The sequence below is a fragment of the Bigelowiella natans genome (assembly GCF_000002455.1).
Source record: "Bigelowiella natans nucleomorph chromosome 2, complete sequence".
Lineage (NCBI taxonomy): Eukaryota > Cercozoa > Chlorarachniophyceae > Bigelowiella > Bigelowiella natans.
In genome coordinates this window covers 110,287-134,144 of record NC_010005.1, presented here as the reverse complement: position 1 = coordinate 134,144, position 23,858 = coordinate 110,287, and the positions used below count along the sequence as shown (strand labels likewise).

Sequence of the window (23,858 nt, the reverse complement as noted above, 5' to 3'; positions counted from 1 at the left end):
TAGACCCTAGACCCTAGACCCTAGACCCTAGACCCTAGACCCTAGACCCTAGACCCTAGACCCTAGACCCTAGACCCTAGACCCTAGACCCTAGACCCTAGACCCTAGACCCTAGACCCTAGACCCTAGACCCTAGACCCTAGACCCTAGACCCTAGACCCTAGACCCTAGACCCTAGACCCTAGACCCTAGACCCTAGACCCTAGACCCTAGACCCTAGACCCTGCGTGTGGTGGTTTGTTTGCGCCGCTCTGTTACTAGTTTTTAAATATTTAAACTTGACATAATTAAAATTTTAAACCTTGTAGAATCTGCATCCTTTTATATTTTGTCTACCTTTAATGCAGATAGTTTCTAACTCGTCAGTTTGGGTTTGCACGCATAACACTAACATGTTCGTTAGTCTCTTTGTGTGAGCATTTGGCATGGAGTTAGTTCCTTCTGGTTGTACGCGGCGTATGCAGCGCGGTATTCTGGTTTTTGGTAGAAACTCGCCCATGATGCGGTGTTCCTGCCCATACCTTGGAATTCGGACGCTTCCAGACCTTATACTAGCCCTTAGATTAGGGCCTGTGTAGCGTTCCACGCTCAATTGATACTCTTGTTGCTTAATTAGACATCCGGAAACATTCACGGATAAGAACCGAAACACCGCAACCGGTTCGTGGATGCGCCTAGCGGCATCCCTGTAAGATACTGAACGAAGTCCTGTAGGATAATACACGTTCAACGACCTATAAATACTACAGCGAGAGTATTTTGACTCAATTATAACTAACACGCGCGATATGGTTTTGGCAGGTATACGTTTAGTAGACCTTCAATTAGAAAGGTCTTCGGCTGATCGAATACGTCCAAAGCTGTGTATCCGCACAGGGAAGCACACACTGGAGTTTTGTCTCCCCAGATTCTCTTCTTACGTTGTGGAAGCCCCACATCAACAACTTGAGGGTTGTCACCATCTAAGAACGGTTAGCCCACACTCAAGCTTTTTGTTATATACGTGAGCTATTTCCCGCTGAGAAGAGTTTCGGTTTGGCGAGCTTGTCGTCCAGTGGTATGCGTTCCCAGGAGAAACCCCAACTAAACAAATCAAAACAATGGTTTCCTACTCTCTAACTAGGTCACGTTTCGAGTCTCAGAGGCAGCGTTTACAAAGAGGTCTAAGAGAGTTTTCGCGATGCGGGCTTTGGTTCGAGAGGGAGCATGGATCATGCTTGAATATTGATCCTGTAGAATTATCTTTTTCTACGGGTTGCATCATCGGATGATGTACCAGAGAGGCGCCGGTACGGCGCCTCTCGAATAGTTTCCGCTTTGCGGAGATGCGACTTGATAGCTGGTGGATCCTGCCAGTAGTTATATGCTCGTCTTCAAGATTAAGCCATGCATGTCTAAGTGTAAACCACTGGTGAACTGCGAATGGCTCATTATACCAGTTATAATYTATTTGGTGGTATGGACTACTCGGATACCCGTAGTAACTCTGTGGCTAATACGTGCGAATTTCCCCAACTCATCCGTCAAGGAGATTAGGAGGGGCGTATTTATTAGTTATAAACGCTAGCCTCGACACTCAGCCTTAAGTTATAGCCTGAGTGTAGAGATCGTGTTGAATCATAATAACTGTCGAATCGTATGGCCGTTTAGCTACTAGTATAGCTGAACAACGCTAACGATGCTCCAATCAAATTTCTGCCCCATCATCTTGCACGTTGGTAGGGTAGTGGCCTACCAAAGAAATGACGGGTAACGGGGAATTGGCGTTCGATTCCGGAGAGGGAGCCTGAGAGACGGCTACCACTTCTAAGGAAGGCAGCAGGCGCGCAACTTACCCAATCCTGACGCAGGGAGGTAGTGACGAAACATACCCTAGTATAGATCCGTGATCTTGTATAGGGAATGCATCCAATCTAAACCGTTGGGTGATGACCGATTGGAGGGCAAGACTGGTGCCAGCAGCCGCGGTAATACCAGCTCCAATAGCATATATTAGTGTTGTTGCGGTTAAAACGTCCGTAGTCGAATTAAAGGCTCGTAACGCGTCTGACGCTAGGAGTTACTGGGGTGACCATCCCCAAGGGGTAGCTTGTGTAGCCCTGCGGAGATATCGCCCCATGTTACCTTGACGAAATTGTGGTGTTCATAGCAAGTACGGAGTACTCTAGGCACAATAGCATGGAATAACAACGCAAGGACTCCGACCCGGATTGCGCTAGCGCTCGGGATCGGAGGAAGGATTAATAGGAGCAGTCGGGGGCGGTCGTATTCCATTGCTAGAGGTGAAATTCGGTGACCAATGGAGGACGAACAACAGCGAAAGCATCCGTCCAGTATGTTTTCATTGATCAGTGGACGAAAGCTAGGGGAGCGAACACGATTAGGCACCGTGTGTAGTCCTAGCCGTAAACGATACCGACTAGGGGTTGGTGGACGTTCTTCTCGATAGCTCCATCAGCACCTTATGAGAAATCACAAGCTTTCGGGTTCCGGGGGGAGTACGGTCGCAAGGCTGAAACTTAAAGGAATTGGCGGAAGGGCACCACAAGGCGTGGAGCTTGCGGCTTAATTTGACTCAACGCAGGAAAACTTACCAGGTCCGTACATAGGGAGGATTGACAGATTGATAGCTCTTTCTTGATTCTATGGGAGGTGGTGCATGGCCGTTTCTAGTTCGTGAGTTGACTTGTCAGGTTAATTCCGGTAACGAGCGAGACCTCAACTCCTAGCGAGCTCAGTACGTTGAATATCCGGTGTAGACTTGGGTACAACCAAGATCCACGAAGGGAGTAGCTTGGTGAAGGCAATCCGGGTATGGGCCAGGACCGAGCATTACGAAATGAGCATCCTAGGAGGACGCTTGGTGGGAAACCAAGGGAGGCATGAGGCGATAGCAGGTCTGTGATGCCCTTAGATGTTCTGGGCTGCACGCGCGCTACAATGGTGCGAGCAATGAGATGAGGGCTGAACCGAGAGGTTTGGCGCGCCTCGTAAACCGCACCCTGCCAGGGATAGATCATTGCAATTGTTGATCTTGAACGAGGAATGCCTAGTAAGCACGAGTCATCAGCTCGTGCTGAATACGTCCCTGCCCTTTGTACACACCGCCCGTCGCTCCTGCCAATGGATCGGCTGGAGAGAGCGAGAGATCGACCAGGGTAACACCCTCGCGTTGTAGACCTCCCTCGATCCGTCAGTATCTAAAGGAAGGAGAAGTCGTAACAAGGTTTCCGTAGGTGAACCTGCAGAAGGATCATCGCTTCTAAATCGAGCCCAGCGCGCGAGCGTAAGTCAAGGTTGAAACACGTGACGAAAGAGAAACAGTCAGGCGCATGGCAGGTGAACCTACCAAGTGTGAACGAAGAAACCCTAGTGATGGATGTCTAGGCTCCCGTATCGATGAAGAACGTAGCAGAAAGCGACATGCGATGATACGCGCATAGACCAGGATTCCGCGGACTCGTGAATCATTGAATCTTCGAACGCATCTGGCGCTCAGCAGTGGAGCCGTAGCAGGCTGAGCATGCCCTGGAGTAGTGACAAGAGCTGCCATCGCTGTGGCACGAGTGTGCTGCAGCGCCGTGTCCGATATCCGAAAGTGAGTCCAAATCTCCTTGAGGACGGATCAAATACCGGACCCTACCCTAGCGGTGGGGAGAGGCTAGTTTCCTGTGGGTCGCTGAACGACCCACGAGCGCATGAGGTCCTACCCACGAGCAGGAGAACCCGCTGAACTTAAGCATATCATTAAGCGGAGGAAAAGAAACTAACCAGGATTCCCTTAGTAACGGCGAGCGAACCGGGAGTAGCCCAACCACGAAGCGCATTGAACCTGAGCCAAGGGAGGCCAGGTTCTAGTGCATTGTAGGGTAAAAGGAAAACGGAGTGGTGAATCCGATGGGTGTATTCCTAGCTAAAGGGAAACCCTATACCCGCACGTGTCTGAAGAGGAACTGGAATGTCCCACCAGAGAGAGTGAGAGTCTCGTAAGTCACGCGCGGGTTGGGTCCAATACCCTTTACCAGGGCCCGGATGATCCACCAATTCCTGAGAGTCGGGTTGCTTGAGAGTGCAGCCTGAAGCGGGTGGTAGACCCCATCCAAGGCTAAATACAACCGGGAGACCGATAGCGAACAAGTACCGCGAGGGAAAGATGAAAGAGCACCCCGGAAGGGGAGTGAAATGAGAACCTGAAATCATTAGGGTGGAAGCATCTGGGGGTGCGATGTGGGGATGGTTATAAGCCAGTTCCTTTGATCGATCCCAGCCGCGCATCGCACGAGACAGGTCCGACACGGATCTGAAACGAATCTCGTGACACGATGAGGGGCTGTGTAGATAGAGACAGAGTCAGGCATGTCCTGCATGACCTGATCACGAGGATCGATCCAACATCCTCCGATGACCCGTCTTGAAACACGGACCAAGGAGTCTGGCAGGTCTGCGAGTCAGTGTGCGGCGAGCCACACGGGCGTAAGAAACCTGACCAGGGGTTGGACACATGGACCATGCCGAACTGAGGCACGGTCCATGTGTCCAACCTTGACCGGTCGCCCTATACGCGGAGCCTTATTACCGCTGATGCATCCCGGTATAGCCATACCGGGCTCGCTGCGGAAGTGCGCAGTCATGCGTTTGAGAGCTTCGCGTCTGAGCGATCCGGTGGAGCAGGCCTCCCAGGACCCGAAAGGTGGTGATCTAGGCCTGGGCAGGGCGAAGCCTGGCTAACGCTTGGTGGAGGCCCGAAGGAGTGCTGACGTGCAAATCGCTTCTCTGACCTGGGCCTAGTGGCGAAAGACCAATCGAACCACCTAGTAGCTGGTTCCCTCCGAAGTTTCTCACAGGATAGCTGAGACTCGATCGGGTGTGTCAAGTAAAGCGACTGATTACGAGTGACGGGCGTGGATAGATGTTCGACTCGTTCTCAAACTCTGAATTGGCACGGCGCCTCCTTGCTTGGATGAAGGGGTAAGCGCGACCGAGAGTCTCAAGTGGGCCAGTTTTGGTAAGCAGAGCTGGCGATGCGGGATGAACCGAGTGTCGAGTTAAAGTGTCCAACTACACGCTCACCTAGATCCCAGGAAGGGTGTCAGCTGATACTGACAGCGGGGCGGTGGTCATAGAAGTCGAAATCCGCTAAGGAGTGTGTTACAACTCACCTGCCGAACCAGTAGGCCCCGAAAATGGATGACGCTCAAGCGTGTGACTTAGACTCGACCGTGAGCGCGAACGTTGCTCTCACGGGTAGGAGGGCGTGGGTGTTGCTTCGAAGCCATGGCGTAAGCCTCGGTGGAGCGGCGCCTAGTGCAGATCTTGGTGGGAGTAGCGAATATTCAAATGAGAACTTTGAAGACTGAAGTGGAGAAGGGTTCCGCGGGAACAGCGTTTGGCCGCGGGTGAGTCGATCCTAAGGATTAGGGTAGCGCCGTAGCATCCTCATCGAAAGGGAAAAGGGTTAATATTCCCTTACCTTGGAGGGATCCGAAGGCGGCAACGCAAGCGAGCTCGCAGACGCTCGCCTTGATCCCGGGAGGAGGTCTCTACTCCTCTTGATGCTTGTGGGGGCTTGGAGCAGGGTCAACTGGAGAAGGGGCTCCACAAGCGGCACAGCCCTGTTCGAAACACGGGGTCCGGTGCATCAGGGCGGGCCCATGAAAATGCGAGGGAGCGACAAGGATGCACCTCCCAAGGTCGTACCCATAACCGCATCAGGTCTCCAAGGTGAGCAGCCTCTAGTCGATAGAGAAAGGTAGGTAAGGGAATTCGGCAAATTAGATCTGTAACTTCGGGATAAGGATTGGCTTCGATCGTTACCCCCCTGGGTATCGCTGCGGAAGTGCGCAGTGAAGTTTCGCGTGGCGGAGACCCGACGGCCTACACAAAATACGAGATCTATACACATCCCACAGCGGGTGCAACTCCCCGATCCAAGGATGTGTGTCTGTATACTAATGGACGGTCTTTGTGTGGCGGGTGTCGTGTCAGGGGTCACCGAGGAACGATACTGATACCTGGGGGAGGTTGACTCAATTGAAACTGGCGCGGACCAAGGGAATCCGACTGTCTACTAAAAACACAGCATTGCGATGGTCCCCGCGGATGTTGACGCAATGTGAATCCTGCCCAGTGCTCAGACTGTCAAGACGGAGAGATTCGACGAAGCACGGGTAAACGGCGGGAGTAACTATGACTCTCTTAAGGTAGCTAAATGCCTCGTCATCTAATTAGTGACGTGCATGAATGGAGCAACGAGATTCCTACTGTCCCTACCTACCCTCTAGCGAAACCACAGCCAAGGGAACGGGCTTGGGAGAAACAGCGGGGAAAGAAGACCCTGTTGAGCTTGACTCTATCCTGGGGTTGTTGGGCGACTTAGGAGGTGTAGCATAGGTGGGAGCTTCCGAGCGTCACTGAAATACCACCACTCCCAAGATCGTCCTGCTGATCTTGTTATGGTAAGCGTGCATGGACCCACTCCCGTGGCGTGGTTTGTGCGCGGCAGGCATACTCGAGTAAGTGTAGGATCCGCGCGATTCCTCGCTTGCTTGGCTTCTTACGCACGAGAGACACCCCCAGGTGGGGAGTTCGGCTGGGGCGGTACACCCGTCAAAAGACAACGCGGGTGTCCTATGGTCAGCTCAACGAGGACAGAACTCTCGTGTGGTGTAGTTAAGGGTAGAAGCTGACTTGATTCGGGCTCTCAGTAGGAGCTTGAGCTGCGAAAGCATGGCCTACCGATCCTTTAGCCTTCTGGGTGTGAAGCTAGAGGTGTCAGAAAAGTTACCACAGGGATAATTGGTTTGTGGCAGCCAAGCGTTCATAGCGACGTTGCTTTTTGATTCTTCGATGTCGGCTCTTCCTATCATTGTGAAGCAGGATTCACAAAGCGTTGGATTGTTCACCCACAGACAGGGAACGTGAGCTGGGTTTAGACCGTCGTGAGACAGGTTAGTTTTACCCTACTGTTGTGAGGGGCCGGTGTGATGGTAATGGAGCTTAGTACGAGAGGAACGGTTCGATCGGATACTTGGTAACGCGCTCGATGGAGCCGTCGATGGCGCGAGGCTACATCCGTGGGGTAATGGCTGACAGCCTCTCAAGCCAGAACCCTTGCCAGAGACACGGCCAGGCGAGAGGAACGCGGCCGGCCAAGACAAGCCTCTGCGCGAAGCGGAGGAAGAAGGCCTTATGTACCCCTTAGAGGGCACAGAACTGACGCGCCCGAGCCTCAGATCATTCTGGGGCAAGACCTCCGCCAAGGACCCACTGTAGACGACCGTGCTAAAGAGGAACGGGGTGCTGGAAGCGAGAGAGTGCAAACGCGTGATCCGTGCAGGCCTACCCCCGGTTCACTAGGTCCTCCGGAATAAGGATGCAAGTATACAAAAATTCTGCTTCTTACTATTCTTAGTTGTAGTCTTTTCGTTACCTTACTTTCAGGCATTATCTCGTTTAAGGCTTTTAATCATATATCCTCTTGGGTTAGCATCTCTTGATGTTATTTCAGCCTCGCTTACATAAATTTGCGTCGCTACTAGAGTATCTCAACTTTTAACAGTCCTCTTGAACGTTCGATGAATCTGTAGAGAGTCGCCCATTGATGTCATGCACTATCTCAATTACCTTGATTAATAAGCCAACCTGGGTTGCATTCCTTGAATTTGATTCGGAGCATTTTTTGAGATGTCTTTGGCTTTCTTGAGATACATCCAAAAGGAGGAGACTATTTCTATATCAAGCACCTCCAAACTTCAGTTGATAAGAGAGACAGAGGAGTCCTGTAAACGCAAAGTAGGAGTAGGGGTGTGCACCCCTACGTCTTGTAGAGAAATAGCTTCTCCTGTGGTCACAGATCGTCCAGGTATGTTCTAGTAAGAGTCATGTGAAACATTGAGGTTTTTTTACCACCGTGTCTGAAGGTGCTCTTTGAATGTACATGCACTCATCTCTATACGGTGGTTAGAAAAAGGGAGTAAGGTAAATATTAAGTGAATAATCCTAAAACAAAAAAAAGTTAATTATAGGCTTTAATTAGTAAAGTCTTGTCAAATATAATAGCGAGCGACCTTCTGTAAGGCCATGGTTATTATTGAAGTAGAGTTTGTAGTTCACTCATGAGTTGGGTTATGGCAGACCTGTCTTTACTGTTCAGACCGGATCGCAGGGCATCGATGGTAGACTGTATCTGTGAAGCTTTCTCAGATTTTGCAAGTTCGCTGTCTTCTTGTAGCTTCCTCTGAGCTTCGTAAATGAGAGCCTCGGCGTTATTTTTAATCTCGACAAATTCCTTTTCGGCCTTATCCTCACCTGAATACTTCTGGGCATCTTCAATGATCTGATCGATCTCTTCCTTGCTAAGAAAACTTCTTGGTCATTTGGGTTTGTTTCGTGCATCTTTTTGGAAAGCCTGGTGTGTCAAGTGCAACCTCATCTTGTCGTTGGATTACCCTATAATTGATTTTCTGGCGAAACGGTGTCTATTTTCATAAAGGATCATATCGTTTTCGATACTGGATGGAAACTTTAGGTGTTGTGTATTTATCTGATAAGGATTTGTTTTGTCCTCTAGTTTGTACCTTCATGCTTGGGTTTTTTTTGTAAGATACTAGGGAGCGGCGTATATATAAGGGCGAGCTATCTGTGCATGTATCAAGAAATATAGGTGTATAATATAATTTTTAATTAAATGTTACATATGATAAAGTAATTATCGACTTACATAAGAGTCTTGTAGTATGAAGAGCCATGGTTACAAATATCTATATAACTTTATGTATGAGATACTGACAAGGAATAAGCCTATGGAACTAGATACAATAGTGATCAACATATTGATGTTTGCGACGATGAAGTCCCATACAATATTCAGGGTTTCTCTCTTTTCTTTATAATCATTTATCTTTAAAATTTTATTGTTTTCTTTTGCGGTATCATACGCATCATATATTATGTATTTATACAAAGCTGCAATACCGGCAGCTATAGACCCTATAATTGGGCATATAAGTCTTTTACCAAATTCATAAACAAGTTTATCCGGTATACGAGGCATTTTATAATCATTTATTAGGTCAATTTTTATTATATATTATTATCAACTATATTTAATATAACTAGATTCTTATTCCAATGATGATTTAGTTTATAATTAGTTGAAGAGTAGTTTTTGGCACTCGTTAGAAAACTTTAAATCTAAAGTTAGAGATATTTTACCTTGATTTGTCGATCTTTCAAATTTTTATTTCCTGTTATACTAATTAAGGTATAATCAGATCGCTAATTATAACAAAGGAGTTATTTATATGATCTTGTGCAATCATTATAAGTATTAGGTATCAAGAATATTTATGAATAGCAATAAAGAATTCTCTTTTAAACTAATTTTAGTAGGAGATGGAGGTTCAGGTAAAATTTTAATAAAAAGGAAAAACAACTTTTGTTAAAAGGCATAAAACAGGAGAATATACCTTAAAATATAAGCGTTTTAATAAATTTAATAGCTACTGTAGGTTGTGCTGTGTATTTTCTAGACTTTACAACCAATAAAGGCAAAGTTGTTTTTGGTTGTTGGGACACCGCTGGTCAAGAGAAGTTTGGAGGTTTGAGAGATGGTTATTATGTTGGCTCAGATTGTGCAATAGTAATGTTCGATTTAAGCTTTCGTTCTACCTATAAAAATATACCAGTGTGGTATAGAGATGTCTCAAGGTTTTATTAATATAATAGAATTTGTTTTAACATACCTATAGCTATTGTAGGAAATAAATATGATTTATTAGATAAAAAAGATGAAGAAGAAAGAGTGATGCAGTTTAGAAGGTTAATTTATAATTATTAGAAAATATGGTTCTCAATACATGGAAATTTCGGCAAGGAAAAATTATAATTATGAAAAACCTTTTTTGTATTTAATGAGAAGATTGTTGAAGTTAAGAATTTATACCTTAGAAATAATGATGTTGATTTTATCGCTGCGCCATCATTAATACCCCCTGATTATAAAGTAGATGAAAAAGAGCATCAAAAACATATTGAAGAAACAAAAAGAGGTGCAAGTATTCCTATACCTACAGCCCTATATTAAAATAAAACAAAAAGCAATGCTTTAATAAAATAACTTTAAATGTAGTATTATTTTATCAATTATAAATGATTTTTCTTTCTTTCTAAATCTTCTATTTTTGCTTCAATCTATTTTTTAGTTTTTAACTATTCCCCTGCTAATAATGCTAAAAGAAAAATCAGCTTTGATCTGAAAATTATCTAATCTGGCACTTATTAGTAATTTACAAGCGAGTGTTCTCAAGATTTTATTTATTTCTCTAGATGATTTGTTGGATTCAAAGCCATTACTCATAAAGATAGTGTTACTTTAAATTTTGTCTATAATACGTTAAAGTTTGTGTAAAATTTTTACACATATTTTGGATGGTCGAAGAGTATAATTTAGAGAGTTGGTATAGACTTCCAGTTTTTTTGAGCAATATCGATGTGTTTTTCATTCCGATTAAAATTATTACATTAGGTGCAATATTTTTTAATTGTTTATTTATTATATTGTTAATTATTGCATGAATTTTTGTCAATTTTTTATACTAAATAAAATTTTATAACTTTTGATAAAATTCTTATCCAATTTAAGATGGATGAATTTTCAGCTGTTTTTGCATTATGAAATAATATATTATTCTTATCAATAGTGTTATTTACGAAATTCCTAAGATATTCCTTATAAAATCTTGAATTTCTTTTTAAGAAAAGTATCTATAATGATTTCACAAACTATAAGTAAATTTTTTTTATATTTTTCTAAAGAAGTATTTTTGTTTAATAAAGTAAATATCGATTTTACCTTGGTTTTTACCATTTGTATGCAATTTGACAAAGAAGTATAAATAGATAATGAATTTACTATTGTGGAATTCACCTAAGTTGGTTGTTTGCTACTTTAAATGGAGAATAGATATAATTAGAATAGTTACTGTTGTTGTGGAAATAATTATAAAAGCCAATTTTTACAATATGAGAGCTGTGACTGAAAAAAGAACCTGAATAGGGAAGTGATATTTTTTTTAATAAAACGATAAACTATTAGTATTTGTAATCTAAAATTATATACATAACAAGTTGAAGTTAGAATCTTTAAAAAATTGTATTTTTAAAGACGATATGAAATGACATAATGTAATTATTATATTTTTATGAGAACGTGAATACGGATAAAGAAAGTTATCGTATTTTTTTAACAAATCTTTTTGAGAAATTCGTGATAAAATATTGTATTTGATTTTAGATCTCATATTTTTGAATAGAACAAGTTTTTTACAAAGAATCTTAATCTAATGTTTTTTGTTAAACTTGTCCTTTTGATTTCTTTACTTTAAAAACTGCTATTCCCGACAGCAGATCTATGAAAATTTCCATGAAAGATGGCAAAAGATATTACTATAAACTAATTATAATTTAGTAGAAAATTAATGTTAAAAATAAAACAATGCCCTAAGAATCCAAATCTTGCCTCACCAATTCAAAAAAAAAATACAACATTCTTTTTTAAAAAGCTGGAAAATAGCAGCTATAATTTAAATAACGATAAACATAAATTTATAAAACTTTATTTAAAAACAAAGAAATGTAAGCTACCTGAGGAACTGTTTCTTACAAAATATATTATTAGTAAAAAAAACAAAATTAAGCAATTTAATGAGGAATTTGTTAAACAAAATATTTTACAAGAAAGAAATGAGACACTGCTATTTTCTTCAACTTTTTATGATCATAATTTCTATAATCGTCAAACATGGCCACATGAGGAGAATCTAGAAATTATCACAACTAATTTTTTGAACGTTGAATTGCAGTCTTTTTATAATGAAATAATTTTTTATGATTTCAATATTAGTTCTGATTTTATATTTTAAGAACTTAAATAAGTGCTAAAATATTTAAAATTAATCTTTATAACAGACTATTACTTTTTTATTTAAAGAGTTCTTGTTTCTATTTTTGCGATTATAGTTAACTTTGAATGAAAGTAAGTTTTTTATAATTTTTACTCCATTAAATTTCTTTTTAGCAATTTGAAAAAAACAAGATGGAAAAGAGTGGGATGATTTGTAGGTTTTAGAATACTTAGCTGTTTGTTTCATAGATCGTAAAAATAGTGGAATATTTAAAGTATTTTTAAAAGAAGACTTGTTGAATCTATCTAATTACTGTAGAAGAACCTTTTCTTCTTTTATCTTTGTTACTTTTTAACGATATATTTTTCTTGTCTTTCATAGACATGAATAGAAGTAAGTATAAAGTATCAATAATTAACTAAATATTAAAAATTTAAAATATATAGTTATATAAAAAAAATCGAGTCTTAACTACCTATCTCGGCCTTTTGGCTAAGATCAAGTGTAGTATCTGTTCTTAGCAACTTAACCGTTGCTATGAGATTCAAAGAATCTCGTCTCAATTTTTACTAAGGCTTTACCAATTAAGGAATTCGGCCTTGCTAATCATTTATTATTTATCTAATAAATCAATAACGTTGGAAAGATATATGAATTTTTGGTTTAAATTTATTTTTACTTCGTTCAATGCATTGTTTCGATGATGTAATGGAATACTAAAACCTCTTGGGTTTTTCCAATTTGATATGGCCTTGGGAATAGCCAATGATTTTTTTTTATTCTCTACTTTATTCTTCTGGTTGGTTTGTTGTGACATTGAATACAATAAGTGTTTTTTTATTTTATCTTTTTGAAAATAATGTAAAACATCTTTTTGCTTTGAGATTAACTTGATGATGCGAGTAGATCCCTGTTAATAATTTTTATACACAATGAGTAAATTTTATATACTTTTGGAATTTTTTATCCATGTGAAGATTACCAAAATTATTTGCTAAATTTTTATTAATCATAATTTTGGTTTCCTTTAGTAAAAGTCTATTATTGTATAACTGTTTTATTTTATACTCGATACTTTTATCTATTTTTTAAGTTAAAACTTCGAGATACTATGTGGGAATGAGTTCTATTATTTAACACAAAGAATTTGATAAATAAGTTTTGAATTAAGTGGCATTCTGGGAAGGCTCCGCCTTTCATGGTTTTAGTATTTGTTTTGATTAAGTTGATGGTTTCTTCCATTATATACTAAACGGATATGGTAACTTTTAAACTACTTTTGATTTAATGAGAATAACTTTAAAAAAAAGAAAAACGTACAAAACGAATAGTAATAAATTTATTATAAAAAAGAGTCCAAGTATTTTGATCAGTTTTAGGTGGAAAGTATGTAGCAAAATATATAAAAAAGCTAAGAACCTCTAACAAGTGCAAATATACGAATAAAGACATACCGGTTTATTTTTCATTTATAGACGAGTAATAAGAAACCCCGATTATCTAGGATCTATGGTAAGGAAATACATCATAAAATAGTTAAACAAAAGTAAGGTTATTTTATAAAAGACTTTTGATAAAATTTTTAAAAACGGAAAACAAATCTCTAAGAATTGATTAATTGTTTCTTTATCATAAATTGATTAAGTTATTTTAATTAAGAGCAAAGGAAGAACAATTATGATTTATACAAATCATAATTTTTATTTTCAATATAATTTATATAATATTGATTAAAATACTTGCTAAATTTATTAATTTTGTGTATTTCTAAATTTGATAGTCTGGAAACAGTATTAAATAAGAAAAGTAATTTAACGAACCTTTGAATTTTAAAAGTTATTTGGTTTTTTAAAAATGGATAAAAAACTTCGTAAAAAGAGTGAAAAGTCTTATGTTCTATATTATTTTTTATTCGTAAGATGCTAAATAATAAAGTGGAAAATAAATTTCTTACAATTACAATTGTAAAAAGTTCCCTATTTTTTTTTATTTAACGTGTTAAGCGATTTCAAGTTCCTTCGATGTAGTTCTTTATTTAATGATATTGAGTATGTAGTTTGGTTATTACTAGATACCTCATCATGAGAAAAAGCATTTATTAACCGAGTAACTGTTTGGTTAACGTTCTGATGAAGAGCTTCCTGTCTTTGAATAGATATTTTATCATAATATTTGTTGCAATGATAGGTTTTATTAAAATAATTTTGCAACCTTATAAAAAAAGGAAATTTTTCTAATTTTCGTAAAATAATATTATTTTTTCGAATTCTGAGTGAAAAATCCATGTTTTTTAAACTCTTTTGTACTACTTTGTTAATCGGGAAAGGTTTTTTTACCAGTAAACTTTTTTTTCTTTGAAACAAACTGATGTTTCCGTTCATTGTGAATTGACGGTATTTTGAAGAAGTAATGTTTACAAATTTAGTTGATGGTAATGCGTGAAGTTGAAGATTTGATTTCCTATTAATATTTGAAAAGCATCTTAGTTTATTAGTTGAGAGATTAGTAATATTACTAGAATCAATGGACATCAATATATTTATTAAATTACTATTTTTGTTAAGTTTTTTAATATTTCGAGTATTTCTTGGTCTTGATTTGTAAGTTGCTTTTATCAATTGCCTTATTTTATTAATGCGAACTTTATCCGTAAATTAATTTTTTGATTTTTGTTGGGTAAATTATCATAGTAAGTAAATAAGGTTTTACTTCTAGTATCAGAAGCTTTTACACTTAGTAAACTTGAAGATACTTTTTCTGCTTGGATGAAGTTTGAAAAATAATTGTTTAGACTTTTGGCTTTTCTGATAGCCTTCTTTCCTAGGACTTAAAAGTGTACCTTTAGTATTAGCTAAACGAGCTCTAGCTTCGACTAATATATTTTGCATTTCGTAATCATTGATTATGTTGTCCTTGACGGCAATCTTGGTTTCTAGGTTAGTATTAAAATCTTTTAAAATTGATTCTCTTGGGTCTAAATTAATGGACTTTGTAACAGTGTTATTTGTTTTGATATTACTATAATTTTTTTCTTACATTAGTTTTTGGAATCTATCGAAGCACTGATCTGTTGTTCTACCAATCAAAGGTGCAATAGTATTCCACTGCGATGGCAAAATAAACGCAAGATATATTAACCTTTCGTCTTCGTCAAATGTCCAACCTTTTCGATTTATCTTGGGATTTAAGTAAAAAAACCATCTACTTTTACATTGTTTGGCGGTTTTATTAATTAATAGCGAAGATATTCTATCCCATTGATTTAGACCGTATTTCATTACAGCTGCTTTTAAAATTTGGTCCTATAGATGATTTTCTTACTTCTGTGTTTTTCCAAATACCGCTTCTTAGAGACTTGAACATTAATTTAGGTCAAATATTTTCAATTGTTATAACCTTATTAGATTAATTATTTAACAACCAGTCGTGGTGCTATGCACATAGCTATTAATTCCTGAAACAAAAGCTTACAAGCATATGGAATAAAAATTTGACAAATAGATTTGCTGTGATAAATGGTACTCCAAAAGGTTTGGGTTTTTAAATTAGCTGGACAGAATAGGCCACTTTTTTCACATATATGTACTCGAAATTTATCTGATTCGTCCATTAGTCTTTCTTTTAAAAACAAAGATGATCCGTGACTTAAAACGCAATCTCTTTCCATCTCACCGAATCGTAAACCGCCCTCTCGGGTTTTACCCTCTACTGGTTGTCTGGTTAATATTTCGTATGGTCCTCTAGATCTACTGAAAAACTTATCGACTACCATATGTTTTAGTCTTTGATAATAAATAGGACCGACTAGGATTGATTTTTGGAGAATGTCTCCATTAAATCCACTTATCATTTTTTCTAATCCAAAATGATGAATACCAAACCTTTTTAATAATCTAAATACTTGCTTAAATGCCCTATAATTTTACCAATATTGCCCTCACTAAACGCAGTAGCATCTCCTAATTTACCACTATGGGAGGATACCTTCGACATAAGCATTTCTATCATATGACCTATAGTCATTCTCGAGGGTATAGCATGTGGATTCATTATTAAATCAGGGGTTACTGACGTAGCAGTCGTTGGAAGTAAACTTTGACGATAGGAATACCCGATAATCCCTTTTTGACCATGTAAACTAGAAAATTTATCACCAATGACAGGTTCTCTAATGGATCTAATCTATAAAAAATTGAATTACTCTAACTTTTATGATTTTATAACCACCCTCATCAAGACTATACATTATGGAGTCAACTACTCCTTGACTGTTCAATGGTAATTTCAAGTCGCTATGAATGGTATTAACTTTTGTATCACCTTTACCGGTAAGTTTAATTGTTTTTGAAATGAGAACATCATCTCCGTTTACTAATGTTTCTATTTTTCTAGTTCCGTCTATGTCAAGTCCAAATAAGTTAGAAGACTTTGATTCTATTTAATAAATTAAATACCTAACTCTATTTTTTCAATAATGCCATTCACGTTTGTGTTCTCTCTTTCTGCAAAAGTCTTATAAATAATTGTACGAAACAACCCTCTTTCAACGCTTGAATGATTAATTATTAAAGAATCTTCTTGATTAAAACCAGAATAACTTAATATAGCCATTATAGTGTTGATACCCGAGGGCATTTCTTGTCCTCGTAGACATAATTTTTGTATCGTAAAAACTAATGGTCTTTGATTAGATTCTAAGATGTTGATTTGTGTATCATACCTCAATTGAAAGTTACTATAATTTATTCCTATTGCTTGCTTACCCATAGAGCTCTGATACGTATTTCTGGGTGATTGGTTGTGTTGAGAAAAAGGAACCTGTGAAGCACTGACTCCAAGGATAGAAGATGCATGAATTTCGGAAAAATTTATCATTTTTTTATAAATTTGGGTTTGATCAACGATTAACTCGGTATTATTATAATAATTAAGCTTTATAACAATATTTTCTATTTCTTCGGTATCGAGATATTCCACAATAGAATTCTTTATATAAAAGTACCATCTGTGGAAATTATCTTTTATCTTTTTTGCTATTTTTTCAATAGAGTGGTTAAAAAAAGAATTAGAATTCTTCAAAACAAATAGAGGTCTTTTTATTCTTCCTGGATCGCTCCATATAAAAATTCTTTTATTTTTTTCATTAAAAACTATACTTACATCGAATGGAATAATTTCTTGCCGACGTAGAGTGATTAGGTATTTCATTAATGAAAAGTATTCGAAAGTATTACCTATCCAAGAACCATTTACAAAAATACTAATATCAGGTTTATCTTTTTTAGTTTTAATCATCGGCTTAGTAAAAGAGTTTTTTATCATTATTTTCTTAAGAAATTGAATTATATTTTTTTGAATATGATGAGAATTTGTTACGTGTGCTAGAAAAGCAAAATTTTTTACTATTCCACAAGTCTGTCCTTCTGGGGTTTCTACAGGGCATACAATACCCCAGTAACTTGTGTGGACTCTTCTTATATCTAGTATCTTTCCGTTGCTTGTATAAGATGAATTCAGTCTACTCAAGTGGGAAATCATGGATAAATACGACATCCTATTCAATACTTGTGAAACACCTGTTTTATAATCAAGCATTCCATCAATAATCCAATTTCCTGTAGCTAAAGAGTAGCGAAAACCATTCGTTAGGATATTTGAAGAAAATAACTCTTCTAACTCAGTCGCGTCTGATTTTTTTACCTTTTTCAATAATTGATTCTTTACATCCTATTAGAAAAAGGGAAACTTTAATAGATCGTTTGATTAAATTATTAAATAGAGATGAAAATAAGTGACCAGAAATATCAACTCTTTTATTTTTGTAACTATCTTTATCATCGGGTTGTTCAATTTCGTTTAATGTGTTTATTAGTCTATGTGCCATGTAACAAATAAAAAGTCCTTTTCTAAACCGACTATTTATTGACGTACCCATATGAGGCAATAGTTTTTTATCTATTATTTCCCTATGAGCAATATATCTACCTGGCTGTTTTTTCTGGGTCAAGCTTTTTATTATTACTTTTAGAAAAAGATCTATCAACGATATACCTTAAAGCGTGACTAATCGTTTGTACCTTTGTAACTCCTAAGAAAGAGTTATACAGCATGTTTAATTTTTTAGAATTAGAATTATTTTTAAAAATTGAATTAATAATTTCCTTATCATTCTATTAAGATTAAAGATACTTTAAAGCCTAGAAATTTTAATAAGATCACTAAAGGAATCTCTGCTCTTAAGCTAGCTATTTTTACAGTAATTTCAGAGCATTGATTTGGATTATTGGACTTATCTGTTACTAATTTCAGATAAACCATATAACCTTGATTATAAAGACTTGAATCATATGATCTTTGAAAAAGAATGTTACCTACATTGGGCCATTACACGGGTCTTTTTATCAAATATTTTAGAAAAAATATAAACTTTGTTTTTTACTAACCTTTCTTGAGCAACCAGTACTTTTTCATTTCCATTTATTATGAAATATCCACCTTCGTCAAAAGGGCATTCGTCATTTCTAGCTAGACTAATTTCTGAAAAATTATTAAGATAGCAAGTATCTGATTTTATCATACATGGAAACTAAACAATTTATTAGAACTTTTCCGATATAAATAAATTTTTTAGACTTATTAACGACCTTTTTTTTCAAATTTGCATCATGCTTATCAGTTATTTCATCGAATACTTGTATTCTGACTTTAGATGAATAACTATAAAAGAAAGGGTTACGTTATATTCCTTAAACGTGACTTATTAGGTGAAATATTTAATTCTCCTTCATCGTAAGATGGTTCAACTAAATTGTATAGTTCTCTGGTTTTTATTATCCTTGGTTTTTCCGTATAAAGTTGTTTTAATAAGAGAATTCTATTCACAATTTTATTCGAGTTTTTATAAGATATTTGAATGACTAAGTTTGGTATTTTGTCAATTATGTGTTGACTTTCTTTTCTAATAAAGTCATTAAAGGATATAATTTGTTGTTTGATTATGCTATTACCTCTAAAGAATGTTGTTAATAATTGTAGTACTCTATTGTTTTTGAGAATATTCATTTAATTACCTACTTATAATTGTTATTAGTTATAATATTTTCTAAAAACTCCCTTACTATATTGCTTATCACGCTTATAATGGAATTAAATATTTTCATTAGAATTAAAGTTATATTGATGTCACCTTTTTGAATAATGCTAACATTTAGTTTTAATTGAAGCGCATAGAATATTCTTTAGTGGATGTAGCATTTCGAAACTTACATTTTCAATTAATATACTTTTTATATATTTTTACTTTTTCTTTATATAAAATTCTAAAATATTACCAATTGTGTAATTCTCTCCTTCGATCCAAATTTTTATGTAATTTTTCATTGATAATTTTAATCACAGGTATAACAGTAATCAGCAATTTAGAAATTTTATCGGTCTGAGCAGTGCAGGAATTTACATGTGTTTCCATAAGAACAAATACCAAAATCATTGAAATCTTTGCATAACATGAAATCTTTGTCAAGAATATTGTTTATTATACTTTTTCTCAAATTTCTTTTAAAATTATTTTTTATAAAATATAAATTAAGATTCTTGGTTTTTTTTTTCTTTTTAATCGAAATTATTAAATTATCGTTTTGTGAACTATTTTTCAATAAAGCTTCGTTTTTTCTATTAATCATTTTTTGTTTTTTGATATAATATTTAATTTTATACATATTTCTAATTTTAGTACTTAATCAATTTGTTAAATAATCATCATTCACTTACAACACGCAAACCAGTATTTTGGATAATAAATTTCACCTCTTTCTCACTTAATTTGGATGATGATATTACTTTCATCACATTATATTGACTGGTTCGTTTCTTTAACCATATTCTAGTATTAGTATAATGAGCCATTATATGTCCTCCAATAGGTTTTAGGTTTGAGGCAGCCGAAAACGTCATACCATCGAGATTACTGGTTACGACCTGATTTGTAAGCAAAATAGCAATATTGCATTCCTCGCCAAGTCTTTGTATGTTTCTGAGAAATTTTCCAAGTAAGGTTTGACGTAAAAACAGTTCACCTCGACCGACATATTCTGTCCGCAATAGTGCCGTACAACTATCTACTATTATTAGAGCCACATTTGAAAAGGCAGTTATGGATGCAGCTGCTACTAATAATTGAAATTGATGCTCAGTATTGAAGGCTCTAGCATAGAAGACATTGTTTATTAAAAAATCAAAATTTATTTTAAATCTTGAATTATTAAATTGTACTTTTCAGATATTTCGATTAGCCTTTCTGGTCTAAAATTACCTTCTGTGTCTATATAAATGACTTTCTTAGTTTGAACAAAAGAATAGTTATCAACCTATGTAAATTATCCATACCATTGCACTTACGCATAGAATATGGCAAAATTGGGTTTTTCCAGTTTTACTCTCGCCGAAAATTTCAGTTACTGATGATGATTCAATACCGCCTAAATGTTTAAAGATTACCCTCTAATAAATTATCAATCGTTTTATTAAGAGTAGAAATGTGAAATTGCTGTTTCTTTGTTTTTAAATAATTTTTTAGTGTTGAGAATCCTACAGGAACCCTTTTTTTAGCTTTTGTCAATATCTTTACCTAAAGACAAAATTTTTTCAGCTTTACGATCATTCAGTCCTTTTATAGAATATAATTCTTTCTTAGAAGCTTTTGCTAATGAATTGATAGTAAAAATACCGTTATCAATTAATTTTTGAATATCTAGATCTGAGATACCTAATTTCTATCAAGTAAAAAGAGACTTGTAATTCCATTAATCCAATATTTCTTTTAGATGCTTTATGGCAAGAATTATTTATCATTTAATTAATTCAAAAAAAAATTAAAAAGGAAAGCATTAATATTAAACATACCATTCTGGATTACTTACTCTTTGTTGTTTCCATCTATAATAACGCTTTTGTACCTTTTCCATGAAAGTGAATCGGTCCACTGTTTTTCAATGGATAGATTAGTTTTTTTAAGATTAAACTATATTGAAAAAGTATACTTCGGTCGAGCTTGGCTGTTCTCCAGATAAGCTTTGTATTTGAATCATTGCTTCATTGCATAAATTAATTAAGGTATCGCGACTTTTTTTCTTTTGTTTACTTTGTAGAATAGCTTCTAGATGTATTAATTGAAGATTTATCATTGATTCTTGTTAAAATAAATGAGAACTAATTTATTTTTAATTACCATAGCTCCACACATAAAAAGAACAATTTCATTTGGATTACCAGCACCTTTTCTTTTATTCATATTATCTAATGGTTTTAAGTTATACAACAGTTTTAGTGTGGATACTGGGAATCGAACCCGGATTTTCACAACCACAATGTGATGTTTTATCCATTAAACCATATCCACCGTGATATAACTCTTAATTTATCAATTATGTTCATAGCATTAAATTCAAAAGTTTGTTTAAAGTGATTTTTTTAGCTATTATGTATAGGTGCATAGAGGAAACGTAGTTTCTTGATGAATAAAAGTGGTGTTTTGTTGTATTGTAACTTATTTTTTTTTTTCTCTAAAGGAGTGGTATGGATAAATTTTCTCATTTTATAATGATTATTATTGAGAGATTTTACATTTAAAAAAGATCTGAAAGCTATAAGTTGTTTATTTGATTTATAAACTTTGGTTTTTTTAAAAGTATAATGGTTTAATAGATTAAAAAAGGGTGTTATTTTGATATTCTTATTTTTTTGATCATTTGTTGATTTTTCTCTTATTGTACCTACGTATTTGGGTAAAGTATATGTTTTATAAAAGTTCTTAAAAATGTGTGTATTTTTATTATTATCTTGCTTTGAGTACCAGGGGATTTTTTTCAAATAACCTGGTATTTTTGAATTAAGATCATTCATACTTAACTATATTTGAATAATTTATTTAATTAATTTATAGTACATTTTAATAATAATAGTTTTCCTATAACAAAATGTATTTTCTCGTTTAATAGCTTTTTTACAGTATTCCAAATGTATGTTATTAAAGTATTATTTTTAATAATTGTTTTAATATAACAATTTATTGACATAAAAAGTATCATTATTTCAATTAAGTTTGAGTTTTTCTTGATGTTAAATAAAGTGTAAATTAGAAAAAGTTTAATTTTTTTTATAGTCACGCTTTGACTAACTTTCTATTAACTTAAAATAATACAATCATCGAATATATTTCTTTAATATAATTTTTGATGAAAATATTTTTATTTATAATTAGAATTGATAGAAGCTTTTTCGTATAATCTATATTTTTTTGATTGATATACAAAAATCTTTTTTCGTTAATAAATTTTTTAGCGCTATGAATTCCAAATAACAAATTAAATACACTTTCATTGCTATTTAGGTTTACTTTAAAGATTAAAATACTTTTAATAAATCTTTTATTGAATAAATTAAGAAAATCACTTTTATAGACTCTGAACTGAAACAATTTCATGAGATAGTTTTCAAAAAAAGAATAATGCTTTTTATTTTCTTTCGATATGAATGATATGTTTTGGTAATTTTTTTTCTTTACCGATTCGAAATTATTGTTACATACGTGGGTAACTTTCTTGATAAAACATTTTTTTATCACATCCGTGTGCCATGAGAAAAAGTTATTGTAAAAATTTACTTCTTTGTATAACTCCTACTTTAAAATTGATTTACTAGTAAAAAGAAACCTCGAAAAGAGTAAATTTTCACTGTTTCATCTATCGAAAAGATTACAATAATCTTCATAGATGATAAGTATTTGATTCCAATAATTATATCAATGTCACTGAAATTAAATAAGAGCATTTTATATTGTTTTAATTCGAGAACGCTAGTATTTTCAAGTGCTATATTTAGCGATTTTCGTCTCGTAGTAATTGATCCAAAAGTTAATGAACTATTAATCTGGTTAAACGATAAAAACTTTTAAAATAATCCTGCATTCATAATTTTCGATATTCCATATTATTATCATTTTATCGAAGTGAATACTGTATAAGGACTGATCTCTATGGTCAGATTCTAAAGAAATCGGAAGAGTTGTATTTTTCAGTTTATTTAATATATTTTTTGATATAAATCTACCACTGAAAGTATAAGACTGGCAGTTAAATCTTTTTCACATAATAAAACTTTAAAATTTCTAGGTTATTATTACAGAGAAATAAAAAGTTTCTTGATTTTGAATAATGTAAACATCCATAAAATAGTTTTTTTTTTGAGATTATTGTTTTACTTTGTTTTAAGAGGGTAAAAAAAACATCATTGTATGACGAATTAATAAAAAATAGTATAGGAATCTTTCCAAATAAGAAAGAGACGCGGTGATAATTATGTTGCGTAGAGTAGCATAATGCACAACTACTTATTACAATGCGCATCATTTTTTTTAATAATTTATTTTTTCTAACTTTGAAATACTTAATCTTTAATATTTTTATGATACCTGGAGTTTAAATTGACAGAAATTAAAATTATAATCTTTTAATATTCTAAGTTTGTTTTTATAATCTAAAACTATCAATGTGTTTTCTTTATTGAGAAATCTAAAAAGTTTATTGAACCTTGTCATTATTAAGCCTCGGTTAGGATTTATAATATTGGAAATTAGTTTAATATCAGTACTATATGATATTAATTTCCATATTTTATAAGTTAAATTGAAGCTAATAGTTAAATATAATTTGTTGTTTAAAATATCTAAAGTTCTAATGGATTCGTAAAAGCATTTTTTTATAATAGTTTTATTCGTAAAGTTATCTAAGTATAGGATAACGAGATGCCCTAGATTAGTTCCTATACACAAATTATAAATATTATATTCTTCATAAAAATAAAATACTTTTTTGTAGAACTTTTATTTTGTTTAACGATAGTTTTTTATGAAAAATACTATTGTCTAGATGCCGATGTCTTATGGTAAAAATTTCTTGA

The 23,858-nt window shown here is 35.0% G+C and overlaps 13 protein-coding genes, 5 non-coding genes and 1 pseudogene across 18 annotated transcripts, besides 2 other annotated features; 7 read left to right on the top strand and 12 right to left on the bottom strand.

Annotated features, from left to right (window-relative positions):
* Positions 1–225: a repeat region (telomere repeats).
* Positions 1–8,866: a repeat region (right arm terminal repeat).
* On the top strand, positions 1,344–3,255 carry BNATCHR2r71. Its single transcript has one exon. It is a non-coding gene; the product is annotated as a small subunit ribsomal RNA (ribosomal RNA).
* On the top strand, positions 3,363–3,542 carry BNATCHR2r70. Its single transcript has one exon. It is a non-coding gene; the product is annotated as a 5.8S ribosomal RNA (ribosomal RNA).
* On the top strand, positions 3,702–7,369 carry BNATCHR2r69. The gene has a single exon. It is a non-coding gene; the product is annotated as a large subunit ribosomal RNA (ribosomal RNA).
* dnaK lies at positions 8,090–8,371 on the bottom strand (annotated as a pseudogene).
* Positions 8,867–9,347: 481 nt separating the features above from the next.
* On the top strand, positions 9,348–10,084 carry gsp2 (GTP-binding nuclear protein RAN; the record flags this gene model as incomplete). The annotated part of the gene is given in 6 exon segments (XM_001712905.1): positions 9,348–9,405; positions 9,425–9,481; positions 9,501–9,708; positions 9,727–9,819; positions 9,839–9,928; positions 9,949–10,084. The coding sequence occupies 6 exon segments, from the start codon at positions 9,348–9,350 to the stop codon at positions 10,082–10,084; spliced, it is 642 nt and encodes a 213-aa protein (XP_001712957.1).
* A 59-nt stretch (positions 10,085–10,143) lies between these two features.
* nop5 (putative SAR DNA-binding protein-1) lies at positions 10,144–11,300 on the bottom strand (the record flags this gene model as incomplete). The annotated part of the gene is given in 8 exon segments (XM_001712904.1): positions 10,144–10,191; positions 10,211–10,352; positions 10,372–10,595; positions 10,615–10,764; positions 10,784–10,927; positions 10,948–11,029; positions 11,049–11,105; positions 11,125–11,300. 8 exon segments carry the CDS (start codon positions 11,298–11,300, stop codon positions 10,144–10,146), a joined length of 1,023 nt encoding a protein of 340 aa, XP_001712956.1.
* A 177-nt stretch (positions 11,301–11,477) lies between these two features.
* BNATCHR2118 (hypothetical protein) lies at positions 11,478–11,921 on the top strand. The annotated part of the gene is made up of 1 exon (XM_001712903.1): positions 11,478–11,921. The coding sequence occupies one exon, from the start codon at positions 11,478–11,480 to the stop codon at positions 11,919–11,921; it is 444 nt and encodes a 147-aa protein (XP_001712955.1).
* Positions 11,918–12,288, bottom strand: BNATCHR2117 (hypothetical protein). The annotated part of the gene is given in 3 exon segments (XM_001712902.1): positions 11,918–11,956; positions 11,976–12,208; positions 12,228–12,288. The coding sequence occupies 3 exon segments, from the start codon at positions 12,286–12,288 to the stop codon at positions 11,918–11,920; spliced, it is 333 nt and encodes a 110-aa protein (XP_001712954.1).
* An 87-nt stretch (positions 12,289–12,375) lies between these two features.
* On the top strand, positions 12,376–12,516 carry BNATCHR2s81. The gene has a single exon. It is a non-coding gene; the product is annotated as an u2 snRNA (small nuclear RNA).
* prp45 (mRNA splicing factor PRP45) lies at positions 12,517–13,103 on the bottom strand (the record flags this gene model as incomplete). Its single annotated transcript, XM_001712901.1, is given in 3 exon segments — positions 12,517–12,813; positions 12,833–12,984; positions 13,004–13,103. The coding sequence occupies 3 exon segments, from the start codon at positions 13,101–13,103 to the stop codon at positions 12,517–12,519; spliced, it is 549 nt and encodes a 182-aa protein (XP_001712953.1).
* Positions 13,104–13,190: 87 nt separating this feature from the next.
* Positions 13,191–13,521, top strand: rpl34 (ribosomal protein L34; the record flags this gene model as incomplete). The annotated part of the gene is given in 4 exon segments (XM_001712900.1): positions 13,191–13,257; positions 13,277–13,359; positions 13,379–13,449; positions 13,470–13,521. The coding sequence occupies 4 exon segments, from the start codon at positions 13,191–13,193 to the stop codon at positions 13,519–13,521; spliced, it is 273 nt and encodes a 90-aa protein (XP_001712952.1).
* A 57-nt stretch (positions 13,522–13,578) lies between these two features.
* On the bottom strand, positions 13,579–15,266 carry cdc5 (the record flags this gene model as incomplete). The annotated part of the gene is given in 6 exon segments (XM_001712899.1): positions 13,579–13,879; positions 13,899–14,525; positions 14,546–14,723; positions 14,743–14,921; positions 14,940–15,152; positions 15,172–15,266. 6 exon segments carry the CDS (start codon positions 15,264–15,266, stop codon positions 13,579–13,581), a joined length of 1,593 nt encoding a protein of 530 aa, XP_001712951.1.
* Positions 15,267–15,312: 46 nt separating this feature from the next.
* On the bottom strand, positions 15,313–18,965 carry rbp2 (RBP2 DNA-directed RNA polymerase II second largest subunit; the record flags this gene model as incomplete). The annotated part of the gene is given in 10 exon segments (XM_001712898.1): positions 15,313–15,784; positions 15,805–16,085; positions 16,105–16,337; positions 16,358–17,630; positions 17,650–17,869; positions 17,889–18,073; positions 18,093–18,255; positions 18,275–18,489; positions 18,509–18,620; positions 18,640–18,965. 10 exon segments carry the CDS (start codon positions 18,963–18,965, stop codon positions 15,313–15,315), a joined length of 3,480 nt encoding a protein of 1,159 aa, XP_001712950.1.
* Positions 18,966–19,330: 365 nt separating this feature from the next.
* On the bottom strand, positions 19,331–19,621 carry cwf24 (DNA binding protein; the record flags this gene model as incomplete). Its single annotated transcript, XM_001712897.1, has 1 exon — positions 19,331–19,621. One exon carries the CDS (start codon positions 19,619–19,621, stop codon positions 19,331–19,333), a length of 291 nt encoding a protein of 96 aa, XP_001712949.1.
* A 40-nt stretch (positions 19,622–19,661) lies between these two features.
* Positions 19,662–20,753, bottom strand: rad51 (DNA recombination and repair protein; the record flags this gene model as incomplete). Its single annotated transcript, XM_001712896.1, is given in 6 exon segments — positions 19,662–20,154; positions 20,175–20,269; positions 20,289–20,380; positions 20,400–20,510; positions 20,530–20,674; positions 20,694–20,753. The coding sequence occupies 6 exon segments, from the start codon at positions 20,751–20,753 to the stop codon at positions 19,662–19,664; spliced, it is 996 nt and encodes a 331-aa protein (XP_001712948.1).
* A 64-nt stretch (positions 20,754–20,817) lies between these two features.
* Positions 20,818–21,085, bottom strand: BNATCHR2116 (hypothetical protein). The annotated part of the gene is given in 2 exon segments (XM_001712895.1): positions 20,818–20,922; positions 20,942–21,085. 2 exon segments carry the CDS (start codon positions 21,083–21,085, stop codon positions 20,818–20,820), a joined length of 249 nt encoding a protein of 82 aa, XP_001712947.1.
* Positions 21,086–21,228: 143 nt separating this feature from the next.
* Positions 21,229–21,300, bottom strand: BNATCHR2t79. Its single transcript has one exon. It is a non-coding gene; the product is annotated as a tRNA-His (tRNA).
* A 71-nt stretch (positions 21,301–21,371) lies between these two features.
* Positions 21,372–21,803, bottom strand: BNATCHR2115 (hypothetical protein). Its single annotated transcript, XM_001712894.1, has 1 exon — positions 21,372–21,803. The coding sequence occupies one exon, from the start codon at positions 21,801–21,803 to the stop codon at positions 21,372–21,374; it is 432 nt and encodes a 143-aa protein (XP_001712946.1).
* A 29-nt stretch (positions 21,804–21,832) lies between these two features.
* BNATCHR2114 (hypothetical protein) lies at positions 21,833–23,753 on the bottom strand. Its single annotated transcript, XM_001712893.1, is given in 7 exon segments — positions 21,833–22,081; positions 22,102–22,578; positions 22,599–22,829; positions 22,849–23,038; positions 23,058–23,350; positions 23,371–23,708; positions 23,729–23,753. The coding sequence occupies 7 exon segments, from the start codon at positions 23,751–23,753 to the stop codon at positions 21,833–21,835; spliced, it is 1,803 nt and encodes a 600-aa protein (XP_001712945.1).
* Positions 23,754–23,858: the final 105 nt, after the last annotated feature.